The sequence below is a fragment of the Labrus bergylta genome, chromosome 10 (assembly GCF_963930695.1).
Source record: "Labrus bergylta chromosome 10, fLabBer1.1, whole genome shotgun sequence".
Taxonomy (NCBI): domain Eukaryota; kingdom Metazoa; phylum Chordata; class Actinopteri; order Labriformes; family Labridae; genus Labrus; species Labrus bergylta.
Window position 1 is genome coordinate 25,857,818 of NC_089204.1, and position 24,472 is coordinate 25,882,289.

General features: G+C 39.0%; 1 protein-coding gene across 1 annotated transcript; it reads left to right on the forward strand.

Annotated features, from left to right (window-relative positions):
• The first annotated feature begins 21,773 nt into the window (after positions 1-21,773).
• On the forward strand, positions 21,774-24,225 carry LOC110000303 (uncharacterized). The gene is made up of 5 exons (XM_029281560.2): positions 21,774-21,932; positions 22,019-22,212; positions 23,059-23,206; positions 23,598-23,802; positions 23,921-24,225. Exons 1-5 carry the CDS (start codon positions 21,789-21,791, stop codon positions 24,223-24,225), a joined length of 996 nt encoding a protein of 331 aa, XP_029137393.2. The 5' UTR covers positions 21,774-21,788.
• Positions 24,226-24,472: the final 247 nt, after the last annotated feature.

Genomic DNA, 24,472 nt, shown 5'->3' on the forward strand with positions numbered 1-24,472 from the left:
TCTTGTTTGATAAACTGTTGCTATCCAACATGTTTGAAATGTATGATTAAAAATCCCATTGTGTTGCAGAGACCTCGAGAACAGCAGAGAACGCACTGTATAGATTGTTGAAGTAGTTGAATGCGGGAGAAGTGTGGAGATAACCAACTGGGAAATCAGCTGACAGAAGAAATAAACTGTAACCAGTTTGTACTGTGACACGTACAGCCCATGTTTAATCCATCTCTACGGCTTTATCCATAGTTTGAAGTTTCAGCAAAAAGTATTACAAAAATATCACCAATTCTTCCTTCACATTGTCACAAGCCATATTTGTTTATTCTACAGCTATGTTTGACCGCACAAGATTGTGAAAGATTTCAGGTTTAGAGAGTCTGGACTCGTAAATGGAACCTGTTATTGTGTGCTGTGCTCTTTTGGTCATACCGTTGCTCTCTTCATATTAATACATTATTAATTCCTGAGACACCACACAACTAATTTATGCTTTAAGTGTTGCTATGAAGGCCTTCTCTCATCAACCAGACAGACCTCCCAAAGGTCATATAGACCACCACCTGACAAAAGAGAACACAGAGCAGCTGAGAAAATTACCATTTATTTTCATTTCCATTTTCCTTTCTTCATTAATATGCCCGTGTCATCACGAGTTGCACAAGTGTGCAGGAGCTTACTGATAAGGGCTTGGATCCTGATCAAGGTGAACATGTTTAATATTTCAATGTACGGGCACAATGTCAGTTCTTTTTCTACATAAATGAGGCGTGTATACTTTATGTGCCATGAAAGGTGTTTCTGTAGTCAGGTACACTCTCTCTTTTTTTTAAATTCCATGCTTAGTATGTTTGCTTGGTAAGTGTTTTGCATCAATACCCTGAGCATCATCCTTGCTCTAGCTCTCTGTTTTGGGCGTAATGCTTTCTACTAGTATCAGAGGGCCTACGGGCACTTTCACATGTGGACTGCATGAGGGATAAAGTGCCAAACAGCCAATAGGAAGACAATCCATTTTTTATCTCTGAGCCACAGCTGCCCCGTTGTTCAGTTTTCTCTTGCCCAACAGCACCAATCCCTGAAAACAAGTGTCATCAGCCTAATCTTTCATCCTCGCCATAAGAAATGCGTCAAATAGTACCAGATTGTCCAAGTGCAATTTTTTCCACATATGCTCCTTCCGCGGCAGAAGAGAATCCGACCCTACTTGACCTTGTAACCTCATCAAAAAAGCTCCGTAGAAGATTTCAGTGCAAATAAGCGTCCCAGCCTTCACATCAATAGTTTGAAACCACCCCGATTCTGTTTCAGGAGGAAAATGCCTCAACCTCCTTTTTGCAATTCCCTCCCAACCTTCCTATTTCCTCCCCTCATTCCACCTCTCAGTCGGGTCCTGAGGTTGGTCCCTCACGCTCCAGGCTACATCAGAATTCCTACAGAAGTTTTTCAGCGCTGACAGCAGACAGAAGAACCGCCAGCAAATATTGAATCCCAAATCAATCAATTTCTCATTAATAAATAATCTAAACAAGTCTTGTTGAGGCTGTAGTTCTGTCTAGTGAATGAAATATTAAATCAGTCCCTGCGAGGAGCTGGTACCATGTCCCCGAGCTTCAGCTTATCTGTTGAAGTTGAAGAGCATCACAACTTTCTTAACCTTTCCATGAAGGTTGAATTCACAACACCTGCATCACACTTATCATACCTGACATGTACAAAAACTGCATTCACATTCAAAGCATGAACCATCGCCTGAAGAGCTTCACACACTGTGTATAAAACTCAGAAGCAATTGAATTTAAGAATTAGAATTGATTTCAGATTCACACATGTTGCTGTAAACTGTTGCTTTGTATGATAGGCCAATTAGTATCAAGTATTAAACACAGCCACACAATCGAGCTTAATAGTTGCCCTGTTAAGAAGTGTATCAAAGTAGTCCTAACAATAAAGAAAAGCTGACACAGCTGTCCACAGTTCAGTAAAACCAGAGCGTTTTTACGGCTTCTTCAGGAAATTATTGCAGCTGAAAGATACAGTGTGTAGATTCTGCCTCCAGGGGGCTCTCAAGCAATACTACAGAAACAAAAGATGACGTAGAGGCTTGCGGGGAATCATGGGAGTTCTCTCTGCTACTCCCCCCGTTGATACCAAACCGACCTGAGTAAGAGATTATGTTTACAGACGATGTATCCAAGTATAATTTACATGACGTTTTCATCACAGCAGCACAGACAGCAACAGTAGAGCAGCTTTCAGTGGCAGCTCCCGCTTCCTTGTGTAGCTGTCTTTGAAGTAATATCGAGTGTTTCCTCGGCAACAATGAAGATTTCGTCTGTCATGGTAGCTCTGTGATGGCGGCCGCCGCAGCGAAACACGTCCCGTTGCTGCTATAAAGTTACGGATTTCTCTGGGTTTGATAGCTGTTGGAAATATTTGAGGTAATGTAAGAACTGAAGTCCATTTTTTGCTTTCTAAATTGCTTTAAATATGTAAATATTCAAATAGTTATGTAATGTTGCACGTCTAAAGGCCTTCCTCTCCATCACTTTGTCGGCTGGTTGCAGGCATTGCACACTGGTTGCTGAGTTAATAGAGCCTGAGAGGTAACCATGGCAACACGGAAAAATGAAGCCAACATGAAGTGCCAAAAAATGTTCAGCTCCGAAAAGCTGCCACTTGGGACTGGCTCTAAGAGTGAATAAATCCCCATCAAGCTCATGTTCATGACCAGCTTCACATCAGACAACACATGTTGCATGGTCCAGAAAACTTTAATTTATGTATTTTATTTAGGATTAAAGTTATGCATGGAAGTGTCATGGTAGCATTGAGTGACAGACTGCAGGGTGTCGAGTATCTAATTCAGTCACTGATCTTAATCCCTCAACAATTTCTTTGCATATAAAACCCACATCATTTTAATACTTGCCTATTTCGGTAACTTCTGTCTCTACCCTTATGTGTCCCTCTGCAGTGTGATTGTTTAAACCAGCCTGTTTTCATGTTTTGTGTTGTTGATCTGCGGCTCAGTTGTAGAATGTTGGGTTTTCGATCCCCAGATCCTGCGGTCACGTCTTTAAGTCTAATGCTTCTATTTTAATCCTGAAAGCCTTGCTAGGGGGCAGGCGTTGTAAATAAACCATGGCTAGAAACATGTATGCATGACATCTACTTATCGCTTCACATATGACGCATGTTCTCATTGCATGTGGTCGTGTTTAATAAACTAATTTAATTAATTATTTAAGAAAATGTCAATGTGTCCTCAGGCATACCACTAATTCTCAAATTGCAGGGTCAGCGCTGTGTGTGAGTGTGAGTGGAATAGTACGGATCGATAGTTTGGTGTGAATGGATGAATGTGACATGTAGTGTTAAAGTACTTTGAGTGGTCTGAAGACAAGAAAAAGTCAATTTACGACGACCTGTACTTTGCGAGTTTAAAAAAAAATAAAAATAGTGTTGGCCCATGAGGACAATAACTAATCAGACCTATTTGGTTTTTGTACCAGGCTGTAACTATGTTTATTTATGCTGTAAAAACAGGCTTTTTTGACAGTGGTGTGTATGTGACTTCTCAAACGGACTTGGCTTAATTTTTCAACACCTGAGGTTGCCGCCTAGTTATGATTCTATAAGTTAATATCTTGAATGTTGTCTTGTTTATTATTGTTATTTTAAGATTTATTTTAGACTTTTTAAAAAAAAAAACAGGACATTGGACAGAGCCAGACATGAGGAAGAGAGAGAGAGAGAGAGAGAGAGACAGTGGGTAATGACATGCAGTAAATGATCAACAGGTCAGATTCAAAACCAGGCCGCCCGCTTGGAGGACTATTGCCTCCCTACATGGGGCGCACGTGATGTGGATTTCCTTTGTTGTTGACATGTTTGATGATGAAGAAATTCCCCGTTGACACTGACTTGCTTACATAATGATCATTTTATTGACAAACAAGTTACAGCATCGCCAGGCTCGCCATGGTTCGACCTGGGAGAGACACAGCCAAAAGTGATCTCTCTCCTTACACACAGAAACTCTGGTATTTATGGACACACCTCACAGGAGAACAACATAGGGACATCTGTTTGTTTTCAGGACACCCCTCTTCATACAACTGCAGGGGTTTCTGTCTTAGTCATATGTATGTCATATGTATGTCATAAACTCAAAGGACAACACAGGTCACAGATACAATCTCTTGTCCAGAAGTCCCTGGGCAACTCTCTGGATACAGGGGCCCCATTGTATACATTCCACTGAGAGGGCTCCTAAATCTCCTTCAGATACTCCTGATGCGCCCATTGTAAACTTATATTACCTCTGTCCTGGTTACATCAGACACTTCATAGTCCCCCCTAGCGAGACTATAGTCTCGCAAACAAGATAAATTATACAATTATGATGTTAATTAGCCTCATACGAATCACTTCTGTCCATGCTTAACCTTAGTAATATAGTAAAATTTTATTTGTGGAGTGTGAGAGCGAAAAACCCATCAAGCAGCTATCTTTCTTTATTATCCATCAAACAATCTAGACAGGAAAAACTCTCTCACGGTCCCTCTGCCCCAGGCAACCACTTATAGTACTCCAAACCAATTAGAAAGAAAAGGGTTATGAAAACTTTTTAGGATGATATATAAATGCACACATTCAAAACCTCAGAAATAAAATCTAAAAATTGTCCAAAGTCAGGCTGGTCGACCCATCGCACCTTCCAATGGACCTCTCCCTACCTAACACCACTTTCCCTAAGGATCGATAAAGAAAGAAAACACCTGAGGTCCCAATATATGCATCCTATACAGTTCCAGAAAAATATGTCTTGCTAAAAATATCTACTATAAAGTAAAACATACAAAAATATGTATCAATATTACAAGTTACATTGTAATAAACCCTCAATGATTTTTCAATCGAAACCCCTCATCATGATGTCTTCATTCAGGTTTCCGTTGTCCATTTCCATCCTCCATTTTCTTAAGTTTGGTTGTTTCAACTCCATTAATCTGGAAGGATCTCTGGACAATCAGCCACCCTCACATTGGTCTCCCAAATATCATCCTGGGAAGAAAAATCAACAGCCAGTATCTTTGTACATACAAAACCATCAAAGATATTCATTTTTGTATCATACTTTCACATTATTCCACTACATGATTAACATACATGATTAAAATATTCAATTCCCCCCTTTTATCAATTCACTTCCAGTTCAAAATAATAGTGAGTCTATGTTGAATTCAGATATTCAAAAATGGATATTTCTCTCCAATCTCTATGACCTCCTCACCTTCACTTAGGTCATTACCACTCAGTAGCCACAAGAATCTGAAACACTATAGATCCTATTGGTCCTAATTGTTATTGCATCCAAACATTCACAGACCATCCTGCTCCTTCTGATGGACCAAATGAATCCCTAATTAGTTTCAAAGCATCTATGACACTAGTCATATTGTCAGTAGCATCAGGAATCAAAGTATAACAGGCTTCTCCAGTTAGATTCAAAGCTACACAGAGGCCACCTTGTTTGGCCAAAATGTAATCAAAAGCCATGTCATGTTTCAGCAACGTCAATCGATGACTCCTCTGAGTATTCGACAAATATTCAAAACCTTTTATGGTCTCGTTTGCAAAACCTTGCAGGATATATGTAATATTATCAATATGATCAGCTAAGTATATAACACCATACCATGGAAACAATCCTATTCCCCATTTCTCTCCCAAACTTATCCTCCAATGATAAGACTCCAAGTTGTGAAATTGTGCCAAATCTCTTTTCTTTCTACTGCTAGAGATTGTCGTAGAGTTATCCTCATCAGACCCTTTTCCCTTCTGAATAACGAAAACATCATACGGAAGTTTCAACTGTACCATATAACAACATCCAATCCAACCATAAGGTAAAAATAAGTATGCTTTATCGCCACAAATCCACCAGATATCTTTAAATGTTCCTATGGTAAAATTACCCTGTAATATCTTCATACTGATAAAGGAGATTTATATATGATAAGTTCTTCAACCAAGCACAATTCCCTTGAGGTGTAAATAGATGCACCGACACGGCCATCCAATAATCATATGGTGCTTGTTGCTTAAATACCAACCAAGATAGCGCATACTTCTGACATTTAGAAGTTAAAGGTTCCGGTACCGTCTCTAGAATTGAAGGCCATGTGCCTGGTGCTGGAACTCTCACAACACATGGACCACTCAAATTACTAGCCAATCTAACAGAGTGAGTCAACTGTTGGTACCACATATTTCTACTTGCCCACGGGTCTGCAATTTGCAACACCGAGGAATCAAACCCATAAGCTTTCCATTGGGTTTCACGCTTCTCTAATGCATGAAGATGTTTAGTCATGACTTCTGATGTCCCGTCAGCATCTACAAAATCACCAATCAGATTCGACATAGTCATCTGAATTGTTTCAGCTGCCTTAACTAATGTAGATGTAGCAACAGATGTCAACATCATACCTCCAGACTCTGTAGACACCGAAGAACTCATCATTGTTTCGTTGATAGTAGATCCCATCTTTACAACCTCACTTGTAAAATTACTCACAGCTAGAGTAGTAACCAAAGTTGATACGTTAATACTACTAGTTATTCTCTGAGCTACAGTAGTAGACATCATCTGTTCATCAGTCACCCTTGGAGTGACTAGTTGCTTTTGAACCTCTTTAGCCACCGTAACTACTTCAATAGGATCTAGGCCTTCTACCACAAGCATTATCTTACGAGTTCTATACCCTTTTACCCAATAATTGTGATATGGTACAAATTTAAACTCTGGATCCAAATAAGTGCATGTATATTCTCCCTGATCTTCCCCTGTTACATTGATTAGGACCAGTGTACAGTCGTCTACAACCCTAAACAACCTTATGTGATTGTACAAAATATACTTTCTTTGATCATGAGGCACACTATTAATTTCAGGTCCTGTTAGCACTATTTCTTCACCACGAGCATTTTTCCCAATTAGGGGAATTATTACCATCATTATTCCATTTTCCACATTTACATGGAAGGCGTGCTGAATTCCCTAACGTAGCTTTAATCACAATGTTTACAGGAAATTGAGTTGTAGACATCATTTGAGGCTCAGCTGTATTTAGACGCAATATCTCTGTGACGTCAGTAACCTTCAGTTTTGAAAAGGTGGATGTCTGCTTTATTTTCTCAATCAGCGGGATCGTTGATATGGTAGTTGACAGTTTTCCTACTTCAACAACCAGGGGTTTTACAATTCTAGTTTCATTTAGTACCACTAAAGTCACAATACTGTTTCTGTAACCTAACCCCAATTGGATACTATGCTCTCCCATATTTACTAATTTTGGGTCATAATATGTACACTTATAGTCACCTTGATCTTCAATCTGAGATCTACGTAAATAAAGACTACAGTCTCCCTCAATCTTTGACCTTCTTCGGGTTGGCCTTGGACTCCTTGGTCCAACTGGGTCTGTGAATTTTCCTGTAGAGGCATCACAGCCCTCTGGAGTCTTTGACTCATGCTCCTGAAAAATAGACTCTGTTGTTTCTGGGACATGTTGTAAATCAATGTCACCAAATCGTCTTTCTTGCTCATGGACTGACAAGTCATCCCTGACATCATCAAAAGTGTAATCAAAATCATCATGTATAGCCCCAACATGGTCAATCCCTTCTTCCGGATCGTGACCTTGGGGGTCTGCATGAACCTCTGCTGCTTCTGCAGCTTCTGTTGGCTCTCTTGCTTTCAACATCTCGGTTCTGTGATCGTGGAACCTCTTCTGTTGGCGCTTTAACACAATGTGATAAATGATACCAGGTAGGAGACCCTTTAACCTGGACTGCAGTTCCCGTACTGCAGACTACTTCAAATGGTCCTTCGCAGCGTTCATTAAACCACTTCCTCCTAAACACCTTCACGAATACCTTGTCTCCAGGTTGCACTGCATTCGTCTTTTGCTCATCGAGTCTCTCTTGCACCTCCTCTCGTTTTTGTCTATCAGAGACATATGTGTATATTCTCTTATGTAAAGCAGCCATGTAATTAACATACACTCGCATTTCATCTTCTAAAAGGGCTAAACTTGGACCCTTGCCACTTGTACGCAAACAAGGTGTCGGCATCCGTCTGCCCATTGCCAACTCATGGGGTGTCATGCGCAAATCACGGAGCCCACTTGAACAACACACCATTAACGCCAGTGGAAGCGCTTCCACCCAATTCAAACCTGTGTATTGGCAGATTTTAACAATGCGGTTTTTTAACACACCATTCATTTTTTCACAAGCACCTTGGCTTTGCTGATGATTAACAGCTCCTAGACGTTGTTTAATTCACAATTTTTGCAGAATTAGTCCTACTGTTTTATTCACAAACTCTTTCCCATTATCTGAGGATATGCAGTCTGGGAGTCCCCACCTGCTTATAACCTCACAACACAAAAACTTGAAAACTTGGCAGCAGACTGAGCATCTTTCCGCTTGGTTGGACAGGCCTCAACCCATCTTGAAAATCTATCCACAACAATTAACATATAGGACTTATTGGCGTCCTAACATTGTTTTTTTAGACAAATAGTACACCTGCTTATGACATAATCAATCTGCTCATGCAAATACAGTACCCAAAAACCATACTTTCTCTTAATCTTTCTCCTAACTCCCCCCTTGCACCATGGGCTAACCCATGTGCTTTCTAAATCATCAGACCTAGCAGGTCTAACAATTTCCTTCACTGAGCATTCACTTATCTCTCTACTTCCTGAACCTTCACTATTCTACCTTACAATTCCTTCAACATAAATCTAACTCCTTGACCTTTCCTGTAAACAACAGAAAAGTCCTCTCCAACCTCAACATCCATCTATACTCCTCTGAAATCTCCTCTGTTCTGTAACATCCACAAGCAAAGTGGCTTAGCTGTCCACAATTATGACACACTCCTGAAGACTGTTGGAAATTTCCTCCTCTGCCTCTTTCTAAACTTCCTATCTGTGGTTGGTCAAAAACTGACTGTGGAAAAGGTGCAGTGGGGATCATGGATAACAGCTGAGATAGCTGATACTGGATCTGGTCATGCTGCGGCTGTGGTGGTAATTGATTTGGTTAATGCTGACTTTGCATAATCACAGCTTGTTTCATCTCCTTCTTATTATCAACCAGCTGTAGTTGGTTAAGTTTTCTAAGAGTCTCCTGGTCCTGTTTCTTCTGGACTGGTAGATTCACTTATGTTCACAAGGCATCTATTTATAGACCTCTCAATCTCTCTTAAAATCCTGCATCCATCATCTTCCACCCCTGCATCGGCTGCTAGCTGGTGAAGATATGTAGGACCTTCTCTCTCTGGGTCTCCATCACTATCACTCTCATCTGTGACGTGATAGTTGCCCTCCTGTCTAATCACTGGGAGCTGAGGATAAACATCAGTAAACTTCACTTCCTTCTCATAAGGCGGGCGCTTCTTTACTAAGGCAGTATGTGAGAAGGGTGTGTTAACCTTCTCCATTAACTTTCCTGCTTCCTTATCATTTTTCTTTATTGCTTGCATACTTCTGTTCCTTTTTTCTCTTGCAGCTTCTAACAATTTCTGTCCCTCATTTTCAAACAACTGCAGAATGCCAAGTTCAGTTTGTCTTTTCTCCATACGTCTATTTCCCCTTTTTGCCTTTCATCTGATTTACCTTATATGTAGACACAAGCACCTGTATTGTTTTGATCACATCCGGGTTCAAAGTCCCCTCTACTGGCCAAGGCTGGTCAATGTCAGGCCAACGCTTACTCCATTTTTCTTAATATTTTTGGAATATCTTTAACAAGAGGATTAGTCTTCTGTACTACATCAACAGAAGTGATTGATTTTGTAATTTTGGTGTCCATCTTTGACATTACAATGACCCTCTTAGTTCCTCGTATTGTAAGTCAAACTATTTAGTCAAACTATTTAGAAAGTACTGTTACCACACTTGAAAGTGAATGAATTTGCCAACCCCAAAGGAGACCTAAGCCTTCTTACTATGAAAGCAAAAGCACTTGTTTATCACCTAGTGCATCTAATCACACTTATTTATCTTAAAATTATGGAAATAATGTCAATGTTCCATCTCAAAATAGCCCAGGTCAAACTAGACCATACTCAAACAATGAAACCAGCATTCACAGCACTCAACCGTATTTGAATCAAATCAACTTTTCCATAAATGATCAATCAAATCAAAAATACTCCATTATTGACCAAATGCTTCAATTAGTCAGTCTGTTGCCAAGAATTCCTCCTATATAATTGTAATGTGATACATAGAAGAAACAATGTAAGCCTCTATGCGAAAACAGACTAAACATATATCAAAGATGTTGACTATAAAAAATGTGTATACACAGATCGAAAAGTTCAGGTGTTTGTTGAAAGAGTTTGTGGATAAAACCGCACTGGCCTTGATCAAGCTGGATTCAGGATCCCTACATGCTGTCATCCGCAAGCTTCCAGTGTTTGTGAAGTAATGCCAGATCTCTCCTCATCTGCCTTTTTGACTGATCCAGTTCAGACACAATCCATCTCCTCCAGTTCTCACACAACATAGTAAAAACAGAGAAGACAAAAAAGAAACAAAACAAAAGTTGAGTGTCTAAGGGTCACTCTGAATTCATATACACAATGCAATAACAATTCAGTGAAATATGCACACATTATCTCTCATCTCTATCTATTTTTTTTTAATCTATTGCAAAGGCTGTCTCCCTACTGGGGGTGTGTTTTCCTTCCCTCTGTGTCCCACAGAGAGAAGAGAGAGGAGGAAGGGCTCTCTCTCCACTCCTCTTCAAAAGGAGTAATCTAATTGGCTCTCTATGTGAGGCAACGCCTCTTGGACCCACCTCCTAATTTCTCAAGAGCTTCCAGTCTAGCCTGGCTGTCAAAGGGTTAACATCGTCTCCAAACCCTATGGTCCAAACCTAGTGCATTTAATGCACAGACAAGCGCATCTCACCCGTGGGTGCTGTGACACCCCTACTTTCACTAAAATGTACACTTTTTACTAGTGGAGTCATTTAAAAGGAAACTTATCACTCAAGTAAGATTTATTAAGTGACAACTAAGCCAATCATATCTATTTGATTACAGTTGAAGCACAGTAAGGTTACATTTGCATTTAATCCTCCTGTCACTCATCACTGAGTCAGAGCTCAGAGCTCACACATGGAAACATGCTGCATGTAGCATCCTTCTGAAAGAGAGTAAGTCCCCCAAACCGAGGTTTTTAAGATAAATCCACCTCACAAAACAGATCACAAAACAGACCACAAGTGTAACATTTTCTCCTCTTGGTTGTTATTTTAGCTGTATGTATTTACTCCCATAACTTTACAATGTAGCAGAAGTCCCCTTTGCAGTTCTTCTAAATAAAAGCACATTTTATGTGAAGACCGGAAATAAAGAGACTAAGGCGTAAGGCAATAAGAAAAGCAAAATAATGGCATCACAAAGAACCGTTTTGAATCTGGTTTCTAGACATCTTCACCTATTTTAAACCAAACTATATGTTCTTTTGAACAGACAAAATCCACAGCATAATGTGGTCACACACATACACTCCAACAGACAGAAAGAGAAGTTCACACTCCAATCAGCCGGCAGTTCTAAACTTTATCAGGAATTTTTCTGTTCTTTTCTCGAATCTTGCTACCTGAATGGGTACAGACTATCCTCGCTGGTCTCTCCACTTCTGTTAAAAACAGATACTATATACACTTATGCTATGTATAAACGTCCTTTATTAGGCTCATGTGTATTTATCAGATTAAACAAACATCCTCTGAGGGGCTCATAGATTTTTATCACTGATGAAGATCAGTTCACACATATACAAGAACATTTCCGGATCAAATACACATCTCCACACCACACAGACCTCTCAAAACCATCCAAATCACAACACAAGAGACAAGACACAGACAGAGACAAAGACCGTCCAGCAGCCACACAAACACTTCAGGCTGTATAGAGCTTAAGCGCACACACATTCCAAGAACAGCTGCGCCTCAGCGAGCGCACACACATTTCAGTTCAGATTTTGAAGTCGACTCATTTATAATTTTCCTCTATCAAATCTTTTACTTTGGTCAGACTTTTAACAAATTGTCTTTTCACAAATTACTTCACACTGCATGCTTCAATGCACACTTTTTCCTTTACTCAGCGCTTTTTTCCCACTTTTCTCAAAACTCTTATCTTTATTCCTTATCTTCACTTTTCATCTTTTTACTTCTCATCTTTACACTTCTCATCTTTATTTCTTCTCTTTTATTTTCCTACATTATACGTTTATCATCTATTCAAATACCCTGGCCAGGGATCCCCTTTGTTTTATTTTTACTCAAATTTGACTACTTCTTAAAGCCAACTTTCACTTCAGTGTCTAATTTACACATGACTTACTGTTAAGAGGATACGGGCCCTGTCCTTGTTAAACTTGCATAGTTTTTTAGCTAACTGGTCTCGTTACTAGTTGCGCTTATGCTATCATTACCTTTCAACTTTATTCATCTCTTCTTCTCTTATTTATCTCTTCTTTATTTTATTCCCCTTTATCTATATACTTTTTAACTCAATAAACCCCAATTTAGACAGAGAATTACTCCAACATCAACACATCATTGCACTTCAGTTCTTTGACAGTGCGGCCAAAATTGCCGATAGACGACAGAAACAGCTCCGCAATATGTGCAGAAAAAAAAGAAAGAAAAACTTACGAAGTGATGGAAATAATAAACAAGCTGTGGTCCCCTGCAGAAGGCCCCAACTGATCCTGTTCCGTGACGCCAAAATTGATGTGGATTTCCTTTGTTGTTGACATGTTTGATGATGAAGAAATTCCCCATTGACACTGACTTGCTTACATAATGATCATTTTATTGACAAACAAGTTACAGCATCGCCAGGCTCGCCATGGTTCGACCTGGGAGAGACACAGCCAAAAGTGATCTCTCTCCTTACACACAGAAACTCTGGTATTTATGGACACACCTCACAGGAGAACAACATAGGGACATCTGTTTGTTTTCAGGACACCCCTCTTCATACAACTGCAGGGGTTTCTGTCTTAGTCATATGTATGTCATATGTATGTCATAAACTCAAAGGACAACACAGGTCACAGATACAATCTCTTGTCCAGAAGTCCCTGGGCAACTCTCTGGATACAGGGGCCCCATTGTATACATTCCACTGAGAGGGCTCCTAAATCTCCTTCAGATACTCCTGATGCGCCCATTGTAAACTTATATTACCTCTGTCCTGGTTACATCAGACACTTCACACGCACTAACAGCGAGGCTACATGCGCCCCTGTTATGTTGATTTCAAGTTGAAGTTGTCATGACAGTCACTCTGTGAAGCTTGTTGTGGACATCAGGCAGCTGCAGCAATTCTAATGGGGATCCTACCAAACTAAACTGAACTAAACTTCACATAAAACCCTGGTGTAAAAAGGGTCAAATACATGTTTTTTTGAAGACTCAATAAGCTCAACTGGCCCCAACATATTAAGCATCTCAGCACGTATTCTTGTCAATTAGTCCCCTCTACAAAAAATTATGATCAATGTTTTTTTATTGGCTGCTACTTGAAATGTAATTTTCTCACGCAGCTGTGTTCGGACCCCCCTTTGAATAATCTTCATGGGAGGGAGGCAGTGTGACACATGAAAGCTATTAACCTCCAGCTGGTAGCGCATTAATTCACACTAATCCACTTTTAAATCACAGGCTATTGAGATCTGAATCTCAATGAGTCAATTCACACATTTTTCCCCTACACTCAACAACAAAATGTTTTTTTTAGCAACTTGGAACTTAAAATGAAGATACGCACATCTAAAAAAACTTGCTACTCCTTATTATCTCCATAAATTACCCCAAAGAGAAGGAAATCTGATCATCCAGGGTTTTTATTCTTTAAAGAAAGTCTTTAACTTACTGCTTGCTTGCAAAATCAGTTACACTTCCTGTGCAAACCAAAAAACATAAAAAGATGCAAAAACTAGGAAATAGCTTGATTTGACTGATGACAGAACTTTAAATATTAGTACATTTTGCATATGTTATTTGGTAACCAATAAAAGCTTTACTGATTCCTTAGGGTTGGTGAAGTACAAAAAAAACATTTCCATTTGAATACACTTTAATTATGAAATGCAAGTCTCTATAAAAATAATCTCAGTGGCCATCACCCTTAGAAAAAGAAGCATTTCATTTTTATGAGTGAACTGTGTGTTGTCTCCAGAGGCTAGATACCTGTCTCTCAGAGTTTCATTAAGTTTTGTACTACTGTACACGAGAGATGATCTATTTTCAAACAAGGAAATTAAAATGAATGGATTCATACAATCATACATACAATTCATACTAACCCTACCCAAACATAATTAAATGCCCAGGTAGACAGAACGTTGAAATGGTTATATGATTAATTCATGATTCTATCGACATAGCTCTGAGTGGTAAATAGACTTGACCTTGTAGGTCGCTTTTCTATTCTTCTGCTGAAAGCGTTTTCTACACAGCCGGTCACACCCATTCACACACTGAGGGGGAGCTGTTATGTAAGGTGTCCTTTAGTATGAACTAATTAATTCATGCACATACGCTGCATGGACACATTGATACGTCGTTGCAGAGGCAGAGGGTCGGACCCCTGACCTTTTAGTTGAGAAACAATCAACTCTACCACTGAGCCACAGCCACACTCTAATGAAGTATGGCACAATAAGTATGCACTAAGCAGTATAGGCATTTAAATATGGCTTGTATGTTTCAAATGTCTTACAAGTTACTTTTTGGGTTCACTGGATCCATACTGCCTGATTTACACTTATGGGTTGAATCTACAATGAAGTCATATGTATGAGCCTGGCGTGCATCTCCTCAAAATTGGAGCTACATGCCGAAACATCACAGGCTGCAAGCCCGTGACTGGTCAACATTTTCCTTGTATTGCGTGCGTGTTTAATGTAGGCTAAAAACCTGAGCTAACATTGCTATCGAGTAAAACATTCCTTCTATCCCATTCATTCCTGTTCATTCATCTCCTCCACTGTCTCCTCTCTTTTCTACTTTGCAGTTTGATAATCAACTGCTGCTCATTATGTATCATCTCCTACTCCAACATAATGTGCCAAGGATCAATGGGCAGAGCGCTGGGAGGGTCCTAATCAGGCTGAACAGCAAACAGGTGCCCTCAAGTCAAATATTCTAAACTTGCCATGCACATACCTGAAGACCTGTTGTGAGGCCATTTGTGATGCCCTCAACAGTCTGCTGACTCTGTTGACTCAAAAATCAGATACTGTAGGTATTCAGGTTAAGTTTTTTGCAAAACGTCCCTTTTTGTAAAGGGATTGTGTATTTTTGTGAATTGTGTCCTCCGTTGTGCATGCTTTTAAATGTGTGGCTCAAGAAGTCACTTTATCTTGTGTGCTTTTTTTTTCTTCCTGTAATTGTTCCTGAAAAGCACTTTGTGACTCATGATGTTAAGTGGACCGGATTAATAGAATGTATTCACTTTCATACGCACTTATTATTTCACACACACCAGGGTCATGGCTACAGAAAGCATCTGTGAAGGTTCATTTTGATGTGATTTGTGCATTCAAGCTGTCATGGTCACAGCTTTCAAAAAAGTCAATAGATGTACAGAAATTGCAGGACAAGAAAGCATAATTTTTATTTTCATTGTACAGTGTCTCCCTTTATTGTTTTTGTAAGTGTACACTTTTTTTTATCAGTCAGTTGTTAAAGCTCATTACGGCTCACAGAGCTTTGGATTCTACTTTCACTTGGAAACCATTTGTTTTGGTTTATTTTTGAGCAAAAATAACAGACACTTTGGATTCACTTAATTTTGGTTTGACCTGCAGGAATGGTAAACTCAATTAAAACAACATTAAAAAAAAACAGCTCTCAGTTGCAATAAACTTAACATTTCCTGTTGAAACTACTCGGATGTCAGAGTCTCCTCTTCATTTGTGCATCCAGGCAGTACAGAGCACTAACAAGGGGGAATTTCAGACACACTCTAGGGAACTCTGAGAGACTCTTATCACTTATCATATCTCTAAAGCATCCAAACTCAAACAACACATTTCCTCAGGGTGTGTCGAAAAAGCAAAACCCACTCAGAACCATTTGCTGTGGCACCGTTTATCCCTTGCAGAATGTAAATCATCAGCAGAAGTTTTGGGTTTAGAACTATTTTTCTCTTTGAAAAGCTTCAAAAACTTTATTCTTTCAGGTTGTTGTTTTCACCTGAGTTTATGTTTTATACAGTTTATCTGTTAGTCACAAAGAGTTTCAATGCAGCAGCTGCATTTGTCAGCAGAGCTGTCAATCATGGCATTTTATACGTTTTAAAGCTTAAAATAATAGTCAAAAAATTATCTGAGAATTGGGTTATAATAAATACTTTGCAAGACTGAGTTTGAGAAAAATGTATCTGTATCTGTCGAATTCTATATTTTGACCCGTCTCCCTTCTTTAACTTTGGAAGAGGCATTATGAAGGCTTTATGATGAAAATTCTTGAATGGGACGTCATATGTAGTTTGAATAGTGTAAAAATATGCGGATTCAAACACAGCCCGTCTCTTTTTTTTTTTTTTTTTATATTTACTTTGGGGCTTTTTATGTCTTTATTGGAGAGTCAAGACAGAGGAAAGAATCAGGAATGAGGGAGAGATAGAGCAGGGATTCTGGGGAATGACATGCGGAAATAGAGCCACAGGTCGAATTTGAACCCGTTCTGCCTCCATGGGTGCACAAACTAACCACTAGGCCACCAGCGCCCCAACACAGCCCATCTCAATTAAAGACTGTGGCTCTCAGGTATCATCTTGTTATCACTGTTGAGTTGACGCTACACAAATAAAAATTGATTGATTGTGTTTGTTGTGAATGCGTCTTCTTTTCATTTGTCTTTGTTTGTTGTTTAAACGATCACTACTGCCTCCTGCATTTGGGTGTGAGTACTGCATGCATGATTGCCTTTTTTCTCCACTTTTTTCACCACTTTATGCACCAAACCGTGGCGTCCAAACCGTGGCGTCCAAACCGTGGCATCCAAACCGTGACGTCACTGGACAAACACAAACACCTTTACGCCTTGAATAAGAAGTAATGTTATTATTGTTAGTTTTCTGTTGTACTGAACGATTAACATCAAACCTCCCTGATACAACAACAACAAAAACGTGATACCCCGACTGCGCGGAAACAAAGTAATCTTCCCCCATCACTCCTCTGTTAATATCTCTGAAGGCGATGAGGGCAGTACGACTTCACCACATCATTCTGCCTCTGTGCATTACCAAAGGCAGAGGTAACATGGCCGTTTGTGTCGGCCTTGAACCTGCAATCTGTAAGCGCCAAATCTAACCAGGGGTCAGCATTGAGCTCTTTTTTTATTTTGTCTTTTTGCCTTTATTTGATAGGACAGTGGATAGAGTTGGAAACCGAGGAGACCGTTAAATGAGAGGAGCCCCAGGTCTGTCTTGATCCTAGGCAGTCCGCTTGAGGACTCTTGAGGCCTCAGTACTTTTGGGGGGATCTAACCCCTTGGCTTTGATTTTGATTTGATTTTACGTTCTGGCTTCTATCCTCTGTATGTTTTTTTTCGTTGTATTTATCCCTTTTATTTTTTCATCCGTGTATTTTTCTGGCTTATCTAATAAAAAATTGATCTCATATCAAATCCTGTTTCTCTATGAAGCCTTGCAATAGAGACAATTTAAGGCAATACACATAAAGTTGTTTTTTCCACTGGGATCCTGTTTGTGACTCAGATTCATGATGAAAACCCAGAGCGAGAAGTTTTCAGAGACAAAGAGAGAACAAACAAACACTTTGTCATACCACGCAATACTGGAGGTGTATTTAATTGTTTCATTACAAAATGTGCTTGAGTGAGAGTGGGCTGAATGAAAGAGAGGAAATGTTCTTAGACACAATTTTTTGAAGGACTATATTTTTAAACTTTCCATCTCTGTGACTTTTTCAATGGTGATGACACATGCCTCAAGTTTCTCATGTTTAGTCTTTTGATCTCATAGTTTGCAGCAGTTCTTTTATAAAGAAAATAATTCCACTGAGTAACCACCCCCGAAGTACTCTAAGCAGAATTTCACAGACCGAGGAATTCTCAGTACGAAAAACTGTGAATTGTCTTCGACGGATGAAATATCTTTAAAGTTGATTTATCTTGCTATTTCGAATGCCGTTTTCTTTCTTTTTTACTTTTGTTAAATTGTCACATTGTAAAGAAAAAATCCTGCACACTCCTCTTTGTAAGCATCACCAATTTATGAGTTTAATAAAGCACAACGTTTCAGTGTTGTACTACCATAAAACCTTGTCAGTGCTTTTCTAAAATAATAAATTGGTGATGCTTACCAAGAGGAGTGTGCAGGATTCTTTCTTTACAATGTGCCAGTTGGATGTCCTACGCACTTACTTCATGAAATAGTTTGATGTGCGAACACCTCCTTTAAAACAGACATTTGTTGAATCAGAAAAAGAACCACTTGTCTTTGTGGTGAAGATCTGGTTGCCTGTCAAACTCAAGGTGGTGTTGAGACTTCATGTAGAAGTACGTTCCCAGATTAGGTAAAAAGATATGGTGTTGAAACCATGTATAAGTGAAGGACAGCTGATTTATTTTCCATGAAGTCTGTCCTACACTAAAAGGTCTTTAAATTCTTAACAGATGATAAAAATGGAAGACCCTCTTATTTAGTGTGTAGAGACCAAACGATGTGACCAAAACAGAACACCACACACTAAGAATCAGTTCATGAACAAATATAATGAAATATCAGAAAATCTCTTGTGGTCAAATGTGACATTATGGGGTAAAACAAACAAACATGGGGGACGATGGGCAAGAAGGGTTGGCATTATTTAAATAAAGAAAAAAGTAAAGCTATGGATGAAGGTTTGGAGGGGGAATAAACATGGGCTGATTTAAAATCTGCAGCCCCAGAGATTACTCTTTACATAACCTCACACAACGGGGAAATCTGGCAAGATAATCTTCAGAACCAACAAAAGAAACAAGCTGATGCTGGAATTGTTTTTCTTCTTGTGCACTCTGTGGAGTACAAGTAAAACAGTTATTGGTTTTATCATTAAAGAAAGGCATTTGTCAGCTTTAAAAAAAGAAAAAAGTCAGTTGACAACACGTCCACCACAGACATCTGACATATTGTCTGAAAAGTGATGATGTGTGTTAACAAGCTTACAACAAGCTGGAAATGTGTGACAGCAGCAAGTGGATGTCCCTGTGCTAAAAAAAAGACCTCGGGCACCAATGCCTCTTCTTATCAGTATGAAGAAGAGGGTTATTGAGCTGTTAACATTGTTTGCATTCTAAACTGTAAACCTGTCATGCATCTGATGAAATGCAGACATCCAGTACAGCAGACGTCTATCCATCCAACGTGACACATATTACTGCCAGCTAAGACTGGAAGTTAAACGACCAAATAACTAAGTCTGAACCCTTTACACACACAAAAACACATTCCATCAACACAAAATATATCAGATTTTAAACAGTGAAAAAATCAGACTGCGATGGAAGGAGGAGTACATTTGGCGCTTAATGGCACAGTCAGAGTTCCTCAGAGGAGTTATGAATCAGTGCTCACAGTTTGGTTCACATCAAACGGTTGATTCGCAAAAAGGATGAACAATAAGAAGGGGATTTTCTTAAAGGAGCAATATGTAAGATATCTACTAACCTGAATTATTACTTATGACCTTACTATCTGATCAGACATTAAGGAAACATGCTCTGTTGAAGTGCTGGCTTCTCTGACAACAATGCAGCAGCCAGTATGCCCTCTTTCTATGTTTAGATTCTGGTCCTGAATGCTCTGGATTTGTTTGGACCAGAGGAGCTATACGCGGTTTACAGACACCCCGACTCAGCCGTTTTGGACGTGCCTCGCTTTGCCAGGCAAACGGCAAACTAACAGGTGTTGCAGTGATGAAATCGGGCAAGCTATCTGGTTCAGATAGAAGTGATTGTACCCGACCTAAAAAGCCTCTGCATGTTTCTAATAAGCTCCACGAGCAGAAACGTACTAGGATCAATACTCATGATGCTGTTAAAAAAAGGTGAGAGGTAAGAGCACAGAAACAAGACCAATGCAGAGCTGGCTAAACACTGAAGCTTCAGTGTCCGCATCGACTCCAGGGAGAAGGGGTTGGGGGGGACAGCTCCCTCTAATGTTTTGAATTTAAACTGCAGTACATATTTCAAACGCTAGCTGTCAGAGTAACATGTTGCCCCCTTTAAACAACACAATCTGTTTTAAGAAAAGGAGGGCCGGCCAAAATTCATAAAGGTTATGGGTCCGTGTACCTTCCGTTCATTCTATTTCCAATGCTGAAACGCAAATCGGAAAACAAAAAAACAGGCATTTTTCTTTTTCAATATATGTAGCAGATTTTAAAACAAACAAACAAGAGCCGTTTTCCATTAAAATATAGCCATAAAATTGGATTTTGTGTTGTTTTCCTATTATGGATTTTTATATTCCCAGATAAACACGAAGAATCCAATCTATGTTGATCCAAAATGCAAAAATGCAGAGATATCTGTATTATTACCGGTATTATAAGGAGAACCGGAAGCAGTATTTTAGCTTTTTTTTCCCGCGATTAGCACGTCTTTAGCACAACAATAGCAGATTCGGTTGGCAGGAGTCTGAAGACTGGACGAGATGGTGTCACTCGAGCCCTGTGGAAAATTAATTAGAGAAATGATTGCTCAAAATCTCTCGCACGCGGACATTTCCACGAATTTATTACAATTAGGTGTGCAGCAAGGATGTTCTGAAATGAGTGTCAGGAGATTTTGTGCACATCACAACATCTCCAGGAGGGGACATGTATCCAACACACAATTAGAGGTTGCTATCAGCAGGGCAATAAATCAGGTAGGCCTAAGTTATTTTGGATTTCTTTGATTTACAGAGGTGGGTAGTAACAAGTTACATTTGCTACGTTACATTTACCTGATTAAGTTTTTGGATGAATTGTACTTCTAAGATAGTTTTACATCATCTCCATACTTTTTACTTTTACTTGAGTAGATTTGTGAAGAAGAATGTACTCTTACTACACTCCATTAGGCTAAACTGAGCTAGTTACTTTTTTCTTTACCCATTCACTATTCTACGAATTATTATTATTATTATTATTATTATTATTATCATCATCATCCCCCCCTACGCATCAATTTAATGTTTTATTTTGTCAGACAGAGGGACTTCCGCCATAGGCTCTACCACCTGACTGTGTTTCACCAATCACATTTGGAAATGTGTGTTTCTTGTGCTGTAATTTGTTATTTTGTAAATATTTAATTTATTTTTCATTTTTATTTATTCTATTATTTTATTGATTGGAAGTATTTACCTGAAGATTAGTATTTTGTATTTTTGTCTGATTAAATGCATGTCTTCACAAATTAATCAGATGTTGCTCAGTACTTCAGTAGTTTCCCCCCCCCCCCCCCCCAAGTACTTTTTTACTCTAACTCAAATATTATTTGGATGACTACTTTTTACTTCTACTTGAGTCATATTATGCTGAAGTAACAATACTCTTACTTGAGTACAATTTTTGTCTCCTCTACCCACCTCTGTTGATTTATTTCTAGACTATGTATATTTCATGAAATATAAATCCATGAAGACTAGGCCTACATGTTACAGCTTACTTATGTTGATTCATCAGACAGGGTCAACATATGGTCGAAAGATGATGACAGGGTACCTGTCTGCAATGGGAGTGGTTGCTGGTGAACGCCGGGTGGGGAAGATTTTGAGAACAACTCATTGTCCCTATCACGAAATGCGCAAACGTGTAAGTATCTTTTGCAAGCCTTTAATGTTGTGGTATATTGTATAATGTATTTTACTAGCTAATTTTTACTTACTTTTCCCCCAAAGGGTGCACGTAACCTTAACCCCGTCCCCTACAGTGCTGCATACATGGGACACAAAATCCACATCGACCAGAATGAAAAATTGGTCATGTTTGGAGTGACACATGTTCTCGCAATAGATGGGTACAGCAGTAAGGTCGTTGCCCACGCAACCATGCCAGTCAAGAATAATCTCACGATATATGAAGAAGTTTACAGGTTAGTCCAGTACTTCTTAACTTTTCTTTTCTCAACCTTTCTCTGATTTCAGAATTCAGGTCAAAAATTCAGGCAGGCGTAATTTTTTGTGAAAAAGTCCATGGAAAAGTTAGTCTTTATACATATGTACTTTTTTTTTACTTTGTATGTAATATAAAGACTAACTTTTCTCACAACTTCACTTTTCTGCAAGTTTTTTTGTGACTTTGTGACTTTTTTCAATTTTTTCGACATTTTTTAAAACTGTTTGTGACTTTTTAGAAAAACGGTCGAATCCATATAACAAACTATTATACGTTATATGGATTCTAAGGTTTTTTTTGTCTTTTTTATTTGTGATAGGCATACTGACCCATTATTTCTCAAATGGGGGTCCGTGTACCTCAAGGGGTACTCTGAGGTACAATAGGGGGTACATTTTGGATTGACCAAAAGCACTGTAGTTGTTAAATAATAAAATGAATCCTGAAAAATACAGTGCTTTCGGTCAATCCAAAATGTTAATAAACCTCAAACCTGGAAGTAAAAGTAAGGTTTTGGCTTTCTTAGAATCTGTGTGCACAATTATTAGGCAACTATAAGTGTGTAGAACTATTATGCAACTGAATGAAAAATGAAAATGTTCCCATCTCACCTGTTTACATTCTTCTGTTAAAGTGAGAAACAAACAACTCAAAATTTCCAAATAAACATTTCTGACAGTAAAAAAAAAATATCTGTGACCAATATAGCCACCCTTCTTTTCAATAAGTCACAAAAACGGTGCACTAGTAGATTGCAATATTGTTGGTCTATCCTACATTGCGGACTCAACATTTGATTGAGTCATGTTTCACTATTTTACAGATCAGCAGTTCTTGAATATGGGATGTGGGACCAGGTCAGGGTGGACCATGGCCGGGAATTTTACTTGTCCCTCTACATGCAGGAGATGCTGTCTAACCACAGACACAACTTGCAAAGGCAACCATATTGCCAAACTCAGTCAACAAAGGTGAGGTAACGGTCTCCTTAATGTACAAAATGTGGGAGGGGGGGGGGCGCTACGAGGAGATCTGGCAAAAAAACACTGTGGTGAGTTGAATATCTATAGCATATCACCCGATAGGACACAACTTTGTGCAAACCGAAATATCACTTTAACCAGATGCACCCTTGAGTGGGGGTGCTTGTAGGTACCCATACGCATCAATGGTCCTGCTCCTTGGACTCTTAATCAAACCTCTTCATACTGTCTGTAAACTTTTTACATCTGATATAATCCTGTTTCCTTTCACCATGTTGATTTTGCAGACTAAATGTAGTGGGGATTCTTTTAATTGAGTATTGTTTTTATATTATCTACCTTTTAGTTTAAAAAAAATCTACCCTTTTCTTGTCTACAGAATCATACGGTAGAGCGAATGTGGGTAGAGATAAATAACCGGGTAAATTACCCAGTGAAGGAGGCCCTCATACAGCTGCAGGATCAGGAAGTCCTCAACATGGATGACAACGTGACTAGATACTGTACATCTAACCTTACTGCTGAGCTTTGCAAGATTGGCATAACAAGAGCTGTACATGCATGGAATGCACACAGAATCCCAGGTGAGTTAAATAAAAAAAACATCACACAATCCAGTCCTTTTTTGTGAACTTCTTATTTTAAAGTTGACAGTGAATTTTAACCATAATCACATTTTGTGACCTATGCTTTGCTTCACAGGCAAAGGAACACCCAATTGTTCGGCAGCAGGAGGATGTCCAAAAAAACTGGGAGAGGAGTTGTTGCCCCATGCCTCCCAAGCAGCAGACATGTACCAGCAGGATGTTGGCTCTTCACTGACTAGAGTCTCCTGCTTTGGAACTGACCCCTTCTCAACTGAGGAGGACAAAATATCAGCAGAACAACTTTTTGCTGTAGAGTACCCTGATATTTCAGTTTTATTAGATAATGTGGTAAACTATAACTTTGTACCTTTTCAAGATGCATTGCTGTATCTGATAAACATTACGCAGCAATATGCATGAATATGTCAAATAAAGACTGGTTCTGGATATACTGTATATTTTGTCACTTTCCTTTAACAAATAAAATCAAACACTTGCTAAAATTGCAACAATAGCAATGTTAAACATTACACAATATTTGTCTTAAGTGCAACATGAAATACAAAAAATGTATAAAAATAAAACTATTCTGTATCCTCTACAGCTGTTGAACAAGTGCAAAATTACAACTGACTTTAGAACAAGGCAATTAGCTAGATGTAACAGA

Coding starts and splice junctions, on each gene's coding strand:
- LOC110000303 (XM_029281560.2), top strand. CDS start 21,789: ATGTTGATTCATCAGACAGGGTCAACATATGGTCGAAAGATGATGACA. Junction 21,933..22,018: donor ATCACGAAATGCGCAAACGT/GTAAGTATCTTT, acceptor TTTCCCCCAAAG/GGTGCACGTAACCTTAACCC. Junction 23,207..23,597: donor GCCAAACTCAGTCAACAAAG/GTGAGGTAACGG, acceptor TCTTGTCTACAG/AATCATACGGTAGAGCGAAT.